The sequence below is a fragment of the Camelus bactrianus genome, chromosome 20 (genome assembly GCF_048773025.1).
Source record: "Camelus bactrianus isolate YW-2024 breed Bactrian camel chromosome 20, ASM4877302v1, whole genome shotgun sequence".
Classification (NCBI taxonomy): domain Eukaryota; kingdom Metazoa; phylum Chordata; class Mammalia; order Artiodactyla; family Camelidae; genus Camelus; species Camelus bactrianus.
The window spans coordinates 18911101-18928094 of NC_133558.1; the positions used below are offsets into that span (position 1 = coordinate 18911101).

Here is a 16994-nt window from a genome sequence, read left to right on the forward strand (position 1 = left end):
TCTTCTTTCCCTCTTTCTTATTTTTAAAAATCAGTGTAAATTAAAATACAGAGAAATGTGCCAATCTTAAGGGTATGACAACAAATCTTAAAACATTATAAACATATGCAGTATCCAACAACCCTATAAATACATGAATCATTCCATTAACATGGAAAACATCCCTCTGTAACTTTAAAAAATTCGGTTTATTTAAACTAAGACAAAAACCAAAAACAAACAAACAAAAAACAGCTCACAAGATTTGAGGGAAAGAATATGTAATGAATTTCAATTGAAAATTTGACCATGGATAAACCACATTGTCCAAAGTATCCAAATAAAACCATTATATACATGGTAGGAAAAAAACTCCTTTCCATAATAAAAAATAGCTTTTTTGCTTTTTATTCCCTCAAAATAAGGAATGAGTTTACAAAGAAAATATGAGTAAATGTCATGAAAAGACATTTTGAGGAAAATATATAAATGCCCATGAAAATAATTTCAATCCTATTCTAATTAGGAAATTAAAATGGAAAATTTGAAACTTTTTCCCTTACGTGGTATATATTTAAGTGATTCTTATAAGCCAATAATGTTAAGTATATGAGAAAATAGTCAGTCTCACAATATGCATGGAGGAATATAAATTCTTTTTGGCAGACTATTTGGTATTATCTTTCACAATTAAAAATGTGCAAACATTTTGAACTAACTTTCCCTAATTTCATTTTTAGGAATTTATCCTACATGCATACTTACCATGAAGTCCCCAAAATATTTGTGCAGCATTGTTTTCCTCTGAAAACTTTGAAACAACATAGATGGTCATCAGGAAGAAACTTGTAAACTGTATGTTACATACATTTAACAGAATTACACAAATATTCATTTGCTCATGGAAGCATAATCAAGATAGATGGTTAATTAAAACCATAGTTGTAATGCACAGCATTGTAAATATTATGTTTCATTTCTATAATATAACCATATATTTTGCATAACTTGTAGAGGCATTATTGATTTCTTTTGGGAGAAATTGCCTCAGGTTAGGAAAGTTATATATTTAAATTTCCCTTTATACTCTAATAGATTTTAAAGCTGAATCTATGTTATTCAGGATAAATTAAAATTTTGAGAATAATTAAATGCATTTTTATTGAAGTACAACCAATTTATAATGTGTTAATTTCTGGTGTACAGCACAGTGATTCAGTTATATACATATATGTATGTGTGTGTATATATATATGTGTGTGTATATATATATGTGTGTATGTGTATATATATATATATATATATATATATATATATTCTTTTTCATGTTCTTTTTCATTATAGGCTATTACAAGGTATTGAATATAGTTCCCTGTGCTCTACAGTAGGGCCTTGTTGTTTATCTATTTTATATACAGTAGTTAATATCTGCAAATCCCAAAGTCCCAATTTATCCCTCGACTCCCCTACTTTCCCCTCTGCTAACCTAATTTTGTTTTCTATGTCTGTGCATCTGTTTCTGTTTTGTAAATAAGTTCACTTGTGTCATTTTTTTTTAGATTCCACATATAAGTGATATATGTCTTTCTCGTTCTAGCTTGCTTCACTTAATATGACAATCTCCAGGTCCATCCATGTTGCTGCAAATAGCATTATTTCCTTTTTTTATGGCTGAGTAGTCTTCTATTATATATATATATATAATTATTCTATATGTATAATATATAGAAGTATATATATATATATATATAAAATACATAGAAGTGTACACACACACACATATATCCCCCACATCTTCCTTATTCATCTGTCAGAGGACATTTGGGCTGCTTCCATGTCTTGCCTATTGTAAATAGTGCTCCTATAACCATTGGGGTGCATGTACCTTTTTGAATTAGAGTTTCCTCTGGATATATGCCCAGGAGTGGGATTTGCAATTATTTTGATTCTCTTACTGGGATTGACTGTGAAGCAAACTTGATGTAATATTGAACATATCCCTTACTATAATTCCCAAATCATTAATATAATAAATTGGATTCATGTTTTATAATGTATAGATTCCACCTTTGCATAAGCTACTTTACATTCTATAATTTCAAATCTTTCCAACTCCCAGATTTTTGACCTCATAATATTACAATCACAAAATTAAAATTATTACCTTATTATTTCTTCACAATATTCCAAAGAATTTAGTTTAAGAAAATGTACTTAAAAACAGATTAAATAATTAAAATGATTCTTGAAAAAGACTCATTTTACTTTCAGAATCTTGTCTTAGTCAAAACAAAGTAAAAACTAGTAGAGTGTCTCCTAGATTAATTCATATTCTCTGTGGTTTAAATTTCAGTTTGTTTGTACAGAAACTACTACTGGCTATATACTACTAAATTCACTTTCTCACTAATGGTTTGCTCATAAGTTAAGTTTATTATTTTCTTCTTACAAAATGGGTCAGTTCAGCGAAAAAGATTAGGAGTTATCTTTTGTTAAATGTTTGATAATTCTTCATAACAGCATAAAATGATTGCTATAAATCACTAAAGAAAGCATTCAAGGGTTTTGATCTCCTGTATTTTCACTACATTTCTTCCCATTTCTAAGTGGAAAAGATATAACTTAACTTTTTTTCATTGAGTAATTAGCTTATTTAACCTGTTGGCTTTCTTTCTGGTGAGAAAGGAAAATGAAAGCACAAATTGGGAATGTTGAAATGTCAGATTATGTTTCTACCTATTGCTGTTCACCTTTTGGTTAGTTCATTTCTACTTTCTGAAAAATTGATGAATTATTGTTTGCTCTTTATATCCCTCTGGATAATTGGAGGAAAATCCTCAGGGATTCTGAAGAAAGAGACTAATATTTGATGTTTAGAGTCAAGGAAGGAGCAAGAAGGATTTCCACTTAAGCAATTATTTTCAAGAAGAAAGAATATGACTCAAGGGATCTCATTATAAAGTTGAACAGTTACTGGTGTTTGTGATCTCACTTTCTCCATATCCCCAGGGATTCTGTCACTTTACATTTCTCCCAGTGCCATTTGAAACTATTAAAAAGTTTCAAGTGAATTTCATAGTAGCTCACAGAGCAAAATTACCTTTAAAGTTTTCTGTCTTGGAGGAGAAAGATGGTAAAATAATTGATTATTCTTCCAAATCTTCCAAATTCTTCCAAAGTGAATCAGTTAAAACTCAACCTCAGGTTCTTTCCTTTTCAGATGCCAGGCAGTCATCAAAGCAGCATTAAGGGATAATCAGGGACTGGCAACCATTCAGAGCTAGTATCTAATAACTTTCTCCAGGGTACGGTCAATTTGTTAACTTGTTAAGTCTGGAATGTCCCTCTGGGGAAGACTTGCAGGAAGAATCTTAAATATTATTTTGCTCTATTGCAGGATCCTTTCTGCAAGGGATTCTCCCACCCTTCAGTTGAGAGGATTTGGGTTTGTGAATTAGCTTAGTTCTGGAAACTGGGTAAAAGAACATGAATCACTACTGTGTTGATTCAAGTTATGTTTCTACCCCCAAACCTTTAATTATTATGCTAATATATTCCAACTAACATCTTAGTAGGCTACCCAAGTACTTTATTTTTAAGAACTCTGTGTTAAATTTTTCATCACTACAGGTACCTACAGGTCAAAACACCCTAGTCATGTGGTTTAATTGTAGCAACTACTTCCGCTTTGTTAAGATGGTTAAGTGCCACTTCCTGGCATCTGATTTTCCAGGATATCATTATTTTCAATATCAGTTTATTTAATTCCACTGCTGCAATTCCCACCAATATCACTGGCTCACAGAAGTTAAATACTACAGAGCATTTTAAGAATACCATTGCCCTCCTCACCAAATAATTTCTTATTGCGTTAGTGAAGGAAATACTCTCCAAGCTTTCAATAGGGTGTGTTTAGAGGGTAGCTGAACATATTGTGTTAGATAGATTCCAAAATTCCTGTCTTCCTTGAGCCAGTTTATCGTATCCTGTGCTCTGGATAATAGTACCTGTGTCATTAAATTCAGATCATACAAGTAATTATATTTCATATTCTTTAACATTCACTCCTATACATATTTTAAAACTTCTGCTAATATAAATTGTAAGAAAGTGCATTTCTTTTGGAGTAATAGACAACATTCTCATGGAACGATATTTGCAAACATGTAACAGTATCTCTTTGTTGTTAAAATTTCCCCTGATGGTTAATGAAGTTAAGTACATTTTCACATATTGGCCATTTGAATATACTCTTTTGTGATATGACTGTTCTACTAGATTTTCTACTTTTTCTTATTGATTTGTAGGAATGTATTATATATTCTGGATAGAAGTCCTTTTTTGAGACTGTTGATCTGAAACAAATAGACTGCCAGGTATTTCTCCAGCAAAGAGGGCCTCTACAAATTTTTCTTATTGAATCTAAATAATGTTATTTTTGTGTTTGACTAATCCAGAGGATTGAGGGTGGTAAACACAGGGAAGGTGCTGTAAAACTGAACAAACAGCAAAGACTTGCCAAAGAACCTGGCCAGTTAAATGGGTTCCTCAATCACTATGAAGTTTGAGAGGAATTCCCCACGTAAGGATGATTTTTTTCTGAAAGGACTTTAGCCGCAGAAGAGACAGTAGCCTGTCTGCAAGGGAAGGTTTCAGTCTAGTGTGAAAACATACAGACCATGTCTAAAACATATTTACATCCATGATATGGAGGAAGTTGTCTGAAACCCATTTGCCAGAACTCGAATGATCCACAAGGCAGTTTAGTATGTCAAGGAGCTATACAAACAGGCTTCCCTGGGTTGTACTTTGGATGAATGCGACAAGTAAGGTAGGCTTTTTTTACAGACTTGTTAATGTTTCTCTACCAATATGGATTTATAAATGTGATCATTTTGTCAGTGGACCAATGGTTTAATGCATGTATAGTTGTGAGGAGTGGAGATTTCTAGAATCTTCATTGGGGCTGGGTTGTTATTTGGTCCTTGTATAGGCAACCAAAATGTTGACCTGAAACAAATAGGCTGCTGGATATTTCTCTAGCAAAGATGGGTTAATTCATGTTCAACAGAGAATTGAAATTTAGGGTCTGTAAACACAGCATGGTGAGGGAATGAGGATGCTTTTATAGAGAAGAAAAGGAAATTTGGAGGGCTAAGTAAGCAAAGTGTCCATGACTTTTCATTGACTGAGTTCTCACTAGGAAAGATGAATCTTTCTTCTTCCTTTTGGACTTTACTATCCTTGAAGGGCATGAGAGCTCCCATTCCTGGTCTCCCAACTTTATTTGTGGTTTCTGCTAATTAATTTTTTACAAGACAGATAGGCACACACACACACATGCACACACATTGCCTCTCTTAATGGATCTTTTGGTAAACAGATGTTCTTAATTTTACTGTATTCCAATGTAATCAGATTCTTCTGTTATGGTTAATATCTTGTGTCTTGTTTAATCTTTTTCTATTCAAAATTCATGAAGAACATCATTAAGACCCTTGTTTTACTTTTCACATTTAGCTCTACAGTCAATTTGAAACTGATTTTTGTGCATAAGGTTTAGATATTTTTCTCCCATATGGATATCTATTTGACCTGGAACCATTTATTGAAAAGACTGTTTTTTTCCTGTTGCACTGTGGTGTCACAATTGCCATAAATTGGTTGGCTGTCTATATGTTGGGTCTGTTTCTGGACTCTATTCTGTTCCATTGCTCAGTTTGTTTAGCCTCATCTTTAAATATGATTGCTGGAAGTTTAGTCATCATCAGGATATGTGGGTTTGTTACTGCTCCAAGTTTGCTAAGAATCTTTTTTTCCCCCATGAATGAATGAATGTTGAAATGCTTTTCTGAATTGATAGAGATAATTTTATTTTTTTCACCTTTATTCTGTCATAATTATGGATTACATTAATAGAATAATGTGGTGATGGATTTTCAGATGTTAACCCAACCTTGCATAGTTGGAGTAAACCCATTTGCTTGAAATATATGAACCTCTATTTCTTGATTTGATTTGTTAATGTTTAGTTAGAGATGTTTGCATCTATGTTCATGAGAGATATTGGTAAACATTTTTCTTTCTTCCTTTCTTTCTCTTTTTTGGTAATATCCTTGTAACATTTTGAAATCAAGTTTATGCTATCCTTATTTTTAAAAAAATTAAATAAACATATATTTTTTACTTACCACCAAATTCCAAAAAAGATTAATGTACTTGCATGAACACAAAAATTTGAAACCAAGGGCGATTCATTAACATTGCCATTATATCAAACTCTGTATTCAATTTATTCCCGTATTTTATTTTGGTGGCATAAATTTGAGAAAGTCTCAATTCATGCATAACATAGCTACAAATAGAAATATATTTTAATCAGTTTACTTGATATATCAGGATTATTTCAAAGTAGGTAGAGATGACAGAAGCATTTGGAATCTGCACAAAGGTGGTTTAATCTTAACAGGGACAGATGGATGAGTCATAGAAATAACATAGTTAGCATATTAAATTTATGCATTTTTGTTACAGTATCATAATAGTTTAAAAATGCTTAATAAATCATAATTTGAATCTAACTTTTGTGGAATGCTTCCCTTTTCTCCCTTAATGCAACTCTTGGACTCCATGGAATCTGCTTTGTGGCCACAGCTGTAGATGAATTGTTAAAGATGATAGTGACTTTGAAAGACATGTTTAGTTTACAATCACCCTTTGCAATTTGGGACACTACATTAAAATATTAGTAAAATTTTTAGGTATTTTTGCTTTCAGGTGATGACTGTTACTGAAATAAGTTGACAATGATTTAAAGGTTAATGGGGCCAATTTCTTTTTTGGAAATGCCTTGTGAAAAGGTGTTACTGTCCTGTTGTTTCTCCAGAACCTTTTTCTTTTCCAATCAGCCTCTTCATGGCTCCCTTGAATTCCTTATTCCTTAGTGTATAGATCAGTGGGTTCAAGCTGGGAGTAACAATGGTATAAAAGATACTGAGAAGTTTACCTTCATCCTGAGATGGACTGTTTCCTGGTTGTATGTACATGTAGATAACAGTCCCATAGAATATGGAGACCACAATGAGATGGGAGGAACAGGTCCCAAATGCTTTTTGTCTCCCTGCTGCAGATTTGATCTTGAGCACAGCTATAGCAATGAAACCATACGAAACCAGAATGAGAAGAAGCGGTGTGAGGAAGATGAAAAAACACAATGCAAACAAGGTTTCTTCCATGGCTGTGGTGTCCACACATGCAATTTTGACCATTGCAGATATTTCACAAAAATAGTGATCTAGGTGGTGGTTCCCACATCGAGGCAGACTCATAGCATAGGGAGAAAGTATCATGCAATTAATGACACCAATTACCCAGGTCATGGCTACCAGGCCTCGACAGAGCTGGGGGTTCATTATGGTCATGTAGTGCAGAGGCTTACAGACAGCATTGAATCGGTCATAAGACATCACTGCCAGAAGCATGCATTCAACTGTGCATAATGTCACATCAATGAAAAGTTGGAAGGCACAGCCACCAAAAGAGATTTTTTTGTCTTTACCCCAAATGTTGACCAACATCTGTGGAACTATATTTGTGGTATAACAGAGATCTAACATGGCCAAATTTCTAAGGAAGAAGTACATAGGGGTTTGGAGACATTGATCTACTAATGGCAGCAGGATGATGGCTATATTTCCCAGAAAGGCAACAGTGTAGAAGAAAAAGACAACTCCAGAGATGATCATCTCCAATTGAGGCTGCCCAGGGAATCCAAGGAGTATAAATCCATCGAAGGAGCTATTGTTGATCATTTTCCTATTTTCTTAATATCAGCTGTGAAAATAAAATATCATCATATTGGAGCCATAGTGAATATATTTTAAACAATATTACTGGTATATATTGCTAAGAAAAGCATCATGCAATTAAAAATCAGTATTTTATATCTCATAGTTATTCTAATTTTTTCTGTTTATCCAATTAGGTCTAAAATCTATCTCCAGGGCAATTTGCCTATAGGGCCCATACTCTGAATTACTTTATCTATTTCTATGCTGAGGTGAAAAACTACAAAAGTCTCAGAGGAAAATCCAGAGGAAAAAAGAATGAAACCAGATGGACTTCCTTTTATTAATCAGGATGCTGGAAAAGGCGCTGAGGATCTGTAAATAATTATTTCCTTCTTCATCCAAGGGTTCACATAAAATGCATGCTTCATATCTCTTAAGCTTTTTCCCCCTAGTATTTAAGTTGTAGAGGTTCAGTCCTGCTATCCATTCTCATTCTGCTATATAAGTCTTCTGATCTTATATTTTAAAATGAAAATTCCTTTCAACTAAAAACTTGTATTTCCAAATGTTATTTGCCTTTTCCCACCCCTCCCCAGAAACAGCACTCTCCATCCCTCACTGCAGATACCATTTTTAAATCTGTACTTTTGATTCCATCTTCTACCATTTCCTATGGCGTAATTCTTTAAAAATGCATCCATTTCTTAATTTTATACTCAATCGCTAGTATTCATTTGCATCCTTTCCCTCATCTTACAAAAACTCTGCTTCCACTACTCATGCATTTAAAATGTTAAGCCACTTCAGGAGGGGAATTGTGTCATTTTTGTGTTTATTTCCCTGGTGGCTCTCCTCAGGATTAGCACAGAGAAAACATCTGTAAATATTTGATATTTGTTAAAAGAAACATTGATGAACACACTTGGATCTTTCTTTTCATATCTGAAAAATGTAGTGTCTTTTTTTCAAACACAAAATACTCTACTGAAAAAAGGTCTCTCAAGCACACAAATGAATTCCTAGTTTCTAAATCAGTGGTCTCTCCTAAATTATTTTTCTGCTTGAATTTTCCATGACAGGTTAATACCTTCTATATTAGAGCTGCCCTTTGCCTTCATAAATAATTCTTTTTAGTTTTTCACCAGCTTTTTCCTGATTGCAACTTCTATTCCCTGCATCCATCTCCAAAGTTCCCTAATGGGCTCTTCTTTCCCCCATATTTCCTCTACCTTTACGACTTCAGTTACTAATTTTGCACACATAACTAACAATTCTATATTTTCTGGTCCACTCATCTTTTGCAGTTCAAATGCACAATTTTGTAATTTGTGGTCATTTCCATTGGATTTTACAATAGTAACTTCCCATGTCACATATATACAAAGTTGAATTCATTATATTTACCTCTTAAAACAAATGTTAACTCTTTCTTTCACAGACTTATAAACATTTTATTCTTGTAGCTGTCTCATAAATGACCTCCTAAGTTCTTAACAAATGTTTGTTAAAATGAATTTTGGAGGTAGAAATTAAAAACACAAATACTCATTTTCATGTGAAATCAGTTTAGGATTTAAGGTGTGTCTCAAAATTTGAAGGAAAGGAAATTGGTATAAAAGCCAGAAGATTTTATGCAAATGTATTCAAAATTGAGAATCTTGTAAAATATTTTAAAGATAACATAATTTCTTTCCTCACTTACCCTAATTGAGCTTAGTAAGCTTTTCTGTGGTGGTGGTTTTATGAAGGATTTTCTGGAGGAAAAAAAATCTAACTTTTCTAAAGTAGGAAATACTTGTTTCTCACTTTATCTAAATAAGACTGAGAATGTAATTCTTCATTACTTATACCATTATGCCATTCCTCCCACTTGCCACTGAGATCCTACATGATTGTGGCAGGAGACAGTCCCTCCCTGGTCATCTTTTGCAGTTCATGTAATTATTCAAGAGGAATCTTCCCATTTATATGTTTTAGAGAAAAAACATCTTCAACGTGAAAGATAACAAGTAGTTTTCTCTAAGTAGCAATGATAAAATTTGTGGAGTCTAGGAAGACCTTGGGGACACTGGGTAACTCATTAGCAATTAATGTGTATTATACAATTATCCAAGGAAGATAATTTAAAAAAATCTCCTAGGAGAAGTTCCCAAAGTTCATCAAATCCTTTTCAACTTTGTGTAGAAATGAAAATCATCATATTTATTATAAATAATATTAATATAAGGCCAAATGAGTAACTATAACAGTTTTACAAGTCAAAATACATTTCTGTACATGGTTTCATTAATAAAATACTTTATATGGAAGAACATTGTTTATCTAGAAGTTACAGATTATCACAAAGTAACAGAGGTAATGAACAATACAGAAGAGACACACAAACCTACATATAATAGTGATTGTAAGTTTTATCTTTTCTATCACATCTAATTTGTATAACCTAAACTTTCAAGTATATTTCAATAACAATGAAATACCTGATTTCAGCAAAGAAGTGTACCTTTAGCAATAGATGCATCCCATACCAGTCTACCAGACTCACTACCACAGTAGAAAAGTGAGAGAATTATGGTAGTAATCATTGGATAGACTTATGACTGCAAATCGTAATTGATTATTTAAACTTTTTTTTGTTACTCCCATTGAGGGCACACTGATTAATTATGTATTCCCTGGAAACAGCCGTTTCATAGATATGTAATCCCCTCCAAATTTTCAGCAGCTTTTATTGTTGAATAGGTTTAGTAATGGGGTCAGAGAATCTAAGCCTTGTCAGAGATCCTAGAGGTTATTTATAATGACAGGTTAAAATTCTAGTATTAGTACAGTGAAAAATCATTACCTCCCCTTCTCTGAGAAATCACATCAAACAACAAGAAAAATAATAAAAGCATAAGTTTTTTTAAGCAAGTGAAAGCAGTTTTATTTTATTTTATTTTATTTAACTTCATTAAAAAATCCAACCTCTGAAACATAGATCCTAGAATAGAAGAAAAAATATTCTGGAATTAGTGAAGGCCAGGCAGGTGTGGGACAATTTATGAAAACGATGCCCACTGCTGCAAACAGCTGAAAGAGCCCACATCTTCACTCTGAATAAACTACCCGGCCCTCATTCAACAACAAAACAGAAAATGCAGCATACCCATGGGAGAGTTCTTACACCTGATATGACTTCTGAAAGAAACTCAGAAGAAAGCACTGAGATAAATTATATTCACAAGATATGTTCTATTTTTAGATCACTGGGCATAAGTGAGACTGCACTGTGAATAAAACTAGTGTAGAAAATTTTAGTTGACAGCATAAAATTATGCCTAAAAAGCTCACTTGTACACACAACCCTGGGTCTAATGGAACATTCTTATGACTTAAAAAATAACTTTGCTTTTTCTCAACACAAATATTCTGAAAATGGTTGGTCTAGGGAAAAAACCAACTTATTTAAACATAGTAATAAATAAGAAATGAGTTTCAGATCTATAAAATAATAATAATAATAGTAATAATAATAATAATAGGCATGAAAGGGCCAGAAAAGGAGCAAATAGAAAATGAAGGACACTCATTTCATCATTCAAAATGTTACTATGCAGGAGATGAGGATTGGGGATAATATTTTATTTAAAAAGAAAAACTTAAGGAAATAAATTACTTTATGGAGCTAGAACACAGGACAGAAATAAACTTATACAACATATAGTGACAGAAAAAGTCAACCAATAATGTAGTGTATAAAGCTCAGGAGAAGAAATGGAAGAAAAAACACAATAGAAATGAAATAAAATTTAAAACATAGAGAAGAGACATGGCTGACTAAATCTTGAAAAGGAAGACAAGATTAAGGAGGTAAATAAAATGAAAATGAAATAAAGATATTTTAAAAGTTAGTAAGAAAATTATAGTTATTAAAGTTTTTTCGAGGATATTAAATGCATATAGTATTGAAGTTCATGTGTAAATATAACTAAAACAATGAAACAAAAATGAAATAAAGACATGTCTAAAAACTGAAAAAAAAAATCACCATTTTGAAACAACTTGACTTTAATGAAGTATTGGTTAACTAGGTAAAATTATCAGCCATCTATGAAAGAAATCCCATAATATGTAACAAAGAAAATGTATCATGATAAAGTTGTTTTTATTCCAGAAAAGCAAGATAAAAATATTTGAAATCAGGTAATATGATTCACCACATTAATTGAATAAAATCAGAAAAAATTCATATTATCACTTTTATAGAGGAAGATAAAATTTGTCACCTTATAAGAAATCTGTATTTTAAAATATAAAAGACATATTTGTAATTGTTCAGAGTGCATCATCAATTTTATTCTAATACAGAAGAAATTTAAGAAAACTAGAGCAACATAGATACATGTCCTTTTCCCTTGTTTGTGCTCTTACTGTCATTCATATATTTTATTTCAATAAATGCTATATACACTACAGAACACATTTTTTTCCACAACATGTTTTTATTATTTTTGTTTTAAATAGTCAATTGTATTTAAATGAATTTTTATATACATGCATAAAATAAACAAATCTTTGATATTTATCCACATATTAATACTTTCTTGTGTATTTCATTTATTCTGTGTGTTCAGACTTCCCTTTAGTCTGAAAGGCTTCTTGAACTTTTCTTGTAGTGCTGTTCTCCTGCAGATGAATTATTTTAAACTTTTTAAAAATCTAAAACTCTGTTAATGTTGCCTTTATTTTGAAGAACATTGTCACTGGATATAATAGTGTAGGTTGATAGATTTTTCCAGCACGTTAAAGATGACATTTCCTTGTCTTTTGGCTTTCATTGTTTCTGATGATACAGCATTCATTGTTATCATTGTTACTCTGTAGTCAATGTTTCTTTTTCTCAGACTTCTTTTAAGCTTTTCTCTTTGTCTTTGGTTTTCATCAGTTAGATGTAAGGTGGCTACTTGTGATTTTATTTTTATTTATTTTGCTTTGGGTTTGATGAGGTTTTTAAAAAATTTGTGATGGTGTCATTCATTAATTTTTAAAACTTCAAAGCCATTACTATCTTTTCAAATAATCTCTCTCTTTCTTTCTCTTGGTATGTTCTGGGACCTCAGTTACTCATATGCTAGAGAGGTTGATTTTTCTACAGAACATAGATGCTCTGTTTTTTTTTTTCTGGTAACATTTTTTTTTCATAGCTAACATTTGCACTTTTTTTTTTATATAATGCTCATCTCTTTGATGAAGTTCCCCATTTGTTCATAAACATTGTCTGCTTTTACCACTAAAAATTTAAACATCCTTATTACAGTTTTTAAAATGTCCTCATAGTCATCAGGGAAATGCAAATAAATCATCATGAGATATCCCTTATGTACCAAATAGAAAGAATATATTTTTTTTATAGGTTGACTTTCCAAGTGAAGAAGCTATAGAAGAAATAAATGCTCATAAATGCTGGAGAGTGTAAATTATTTTAACAACTTTGGCACCTGATTGACAGTTTTTAATAAAAATTAATATACTCAGTACCATTTAAGCCAGAAATTTCATTCCTAGTTATAGACCCAAAGAAATGTATTAATTTGTTTACTGAAAGACATGTACAATAATGTATATATCAACATTATAATAGCTTTCCAGTGATACTATCCAAGTGTAGGAAATAAAAATAAATTGTATTATATTCATAAATGTAAAAGTACATGGTAACGAGAGTGAATGAATTAATGGTACATGTAAAAACATAGTTAAATCTCACAGATGTAATGTTGAGATACAACACAGTATGTCGCAGATGAGTTCAGTTATTTAAATTTCAAAACCAAGCAAATACAACTTATGATTTTGATAATTAAAACAGTATCTGAGGGAATAGTGACTAGAAAAGCTACAAGGGGAGCTTCTGACCTGGTTATATATTCTCTTTTGATTCTATGTGCTGCTTATGGGAGTCTTTACACTCTGTAAAAATTCATTGAGTTATACACTTATGGCTTTTACATTTTTCTGTATGTGTTTTACTTCAATAGAAGAAAAATGTAATAAGAAAAGGAAAATCACAAATGACAACCAAAAAAAAAAAAAGAAAAAATCCTCTTTATATTGTTGTCTAATGGCCAACCTGCTAATATATAAAGAGCTCCCAAAAACCAAGAAGAAAAAGACTTACAAGCCTGTAGCAAAATGGGCAATGGCATTTTCAAATAGAAATAGGAAATGGCCTCTAAACATAGAGAAAGAATATCAGCCTCATTCATAATAACAGAAATACAAAATAAAATGACACTAAGACACTATTTATTAACTATCAGTTTGAAAAATTAATCCAAAAGTCTGACAACATACTATATTGGTGAAGCTCTGAATTACTAAATGATATAATTCATATTAAGCTTTATTTAAAAGGTGACTGGCACAAAGTAAACACTACATGTTCATTTTACAGTTCACGAATTAAGCATAAAAATGTATATACATACATATATGGCATTATATATATATATACATATATACATATATACACACATTTGCTTTGTAAGTAGTTTATGATGATATTTTTCATATTTTCCCCATGGCCCAAGCTCCTTTCTCCATCAATTTTGCTTAATTGCAACAGAGAGATGGATTCCCCAAGGTCAAAATTTCTAGCATGCCCTGTCCCAAAGTCACTACATTCCCTGAGGAGTAAAAGACAAGGAGACCGTAGGTATTCTTGTATTCTTCCAAATATGGCATAAAAGATGAGTAGAGTAAATATTGTAATGAGATTTAGACACACAGAAGTTTGCACTAGGAGGAACTACAGAGAGTGAAACACCCTACAAGTTGAACAATGGGGCAAAACTGAGAGGTAAATGACACAACAGAACCTCTGAGATACTTCTTTCAGAGACAAGGACAAGGAACCTTCTTTCCAAAAGAAAGGAAGTTACATTTACTCTTTATGCTGTCCTTGGTCTTAGAAAAGTTGCTTAGAAGACTGTCATTTTGACAATCAAGGAGCTTGTTTATAGAGACTGAGACTATAGGCAATAGCAGAAGGGAGAGAAGTCATGGCATGTGAATTAAAATAATTGTATTAAAAATAAAATTTATTTAAAGAAAAAGAATAGTGATATTTAAACATTGACTAGCAAGAATGAGTAGGGTATTAAATTTAAGTTGGGTAATTTTTTTTTTTAATTCCCAAGACTGTTCATTATGGGAAGAGCTAACTGACAGATGAGGAAAATTATGCTGGGTAATTCTTCTAAAGCATGAACCAATGTTTTCCCCAAACCCAGTGTAGAATTGGTAAGAAATCTTCTTAGAGGTTTGGAAAATTACCTAAATAATGAAGTGGATGAGTCCCTATTTATCAAGGAACCATACTTCTACATTTTTATAATTTGTAATTGGAAAGGATCACCAGTGGATTTAGGGTATTACAGATTCATTTCAACAACACAGCAACAGTGCAGAAAGTTTCTGATATGCACCTTATGAAAGCTTCTATGAGTTTATTATTATACCAGTGCAAAGAGATATAGTACTTGTTTCCAGGATCAATTTGATCATGCATCTTGTCCACAATAATGTCCTATTTTGTCAAAGATAAAGAAAAAAGGGATATTTATGCTATTTTATCTTAAGAAAGTATTAAGTAAGAAAGTATATAATATATTTTATACTAAGAAAGCGTGAGGAAAAAACTGTTTTGACTAATTGTCATGAGGTATTTGTTTAGACTAAGTAGAATGTAAAAATATTTTTGAATACATCTTCAGCTTAATATTTGCTATATAATACTTAGTCTTTGGATTTTGTCTGTGTATAATTAAAGTTAGTCTTAACAATTATTCTTTCCAGTAAACATTAAAATCAGAATCCCTTCCTTTCTTCCTTCCTCCCGTCCTTCCTTCCTTCCTTCCTACCTTCCAAAAGAACTAGTGAATAATATCCTTTAAAGATGTGGACAGTACAAATGGCCATGGACTAAATTTTGAATTAGGTGAAATCCGACTTTGGTGATTTCATTTCTATCTTCATTGTCTTACTGCCCTTTATGATTCCTTCTCAGATTGGGAAGTTTTCTACACTGTCCAAATAACCACCCATGCAGAGAAGTTTTCATATGCCGTAGAATGACCTCTTCTTTCCATAAGAATTACTCTCATATTCATATCAAACAAATCACAGTATAAATGGTGAATGATGTATATATATGAAAACAGTATAAATTTTATCAGGATACTACGTTAACCTAAAGGGTATAAAGTTTCGGTTTTTTCTTACTGCCTGTCAAATAATTCTGCATATTTGTACTATGGATTTGACTAACCATAAAAAAACTGATAACCAAAGTAAAATATTTTTAGTCATCATGGAAAGATAACTACAAAATGAAAACAATCAGTTAGGATTTAAATATTTTATTTTATTCATCTTTATGCTGTTTTACATCAACTCGTTGAATCCTCATAACAATCCCCATGGGAAAATTACTTGAGTCAATTGCCCAGGAACATAAAACTATAATTATATAAAGAAATATATGCAGTCTCCAGTCTTAGTAACTGCCTCTTCAAATGATTTAATCATGAGTCCTGGGAGGGAATATTTAAGCACAATCGGGCATATTGCACAAGAATGGAAAGATTACAACAAGAACCCAAGAGTTCTAATATATATTATACCAAGACCATTTAGTATGATCAGAATGAAATAGGATTAAACAGATAATGTTCCTTGGAGGAAGTGCCTTGTTTAATAATATCTATTATATATTTGCTCATTGTAAAAAAAATGCTTAGTCACTGAATAAAATTTGGAAAAGTAGAACACAAATAGATAATGAAAATCCTTAATAATCTCAAACCCAGGGATAATTCCAATGATCACTTTTTTTAGTGTGTTTTCCCATTCTTTCATATGCATAATTTGCATATATTTTTGCAATATTCAAAGAATATGTCGTATCTTGTATAATGCCTCTTTCATATACTAAGATATTGTGAGAATCATGAATAGGCACTGCACATATATAATTAATGTTACTGATTGTATAATCTAATCAATAGATAAATTTTATTCAACATTTCTCTATTCTGAAATAGTAAAGTTATTTTTTTCTAATTTTTCAATAATGTAAATATACTGATGATACCTATCTTAGCATGTAAACATTTATGTGCATTGATTATGTCTAGAATGTTTTCTGAAAGAGAAATTGATAGATAGATGATATTATTAATA

The 16994-nt window shown here is 31.7% G+C and overlaps 2 protein-coding genes across 2 annotated transcripts in view; one reads left to right on the forward strand and one right to left on the reverse strand.

The window, feature by feature from the left end:
* The window catches only part of LOC141573234 (olfactory receptor 10C1-like), a 108394-nt gene that overhangs the window by 63717 nt on the left and 27683 nt on the right, over nt 1-16994 (forward strand). The gene's annotated exons all lie outside the window — the stretch shown is intronic.
* LOC105061651 (olfactory receptor 2W1-like) lies at nt 6843-7790 on the reverse strand. The gene has a single exon (XM_010945756.1). It carries the CDS (start codon nt 7788-7790, stop codon nt 6843-6845), a length of 948 nt encoding a protein of 315 aa, XP_010944058.1.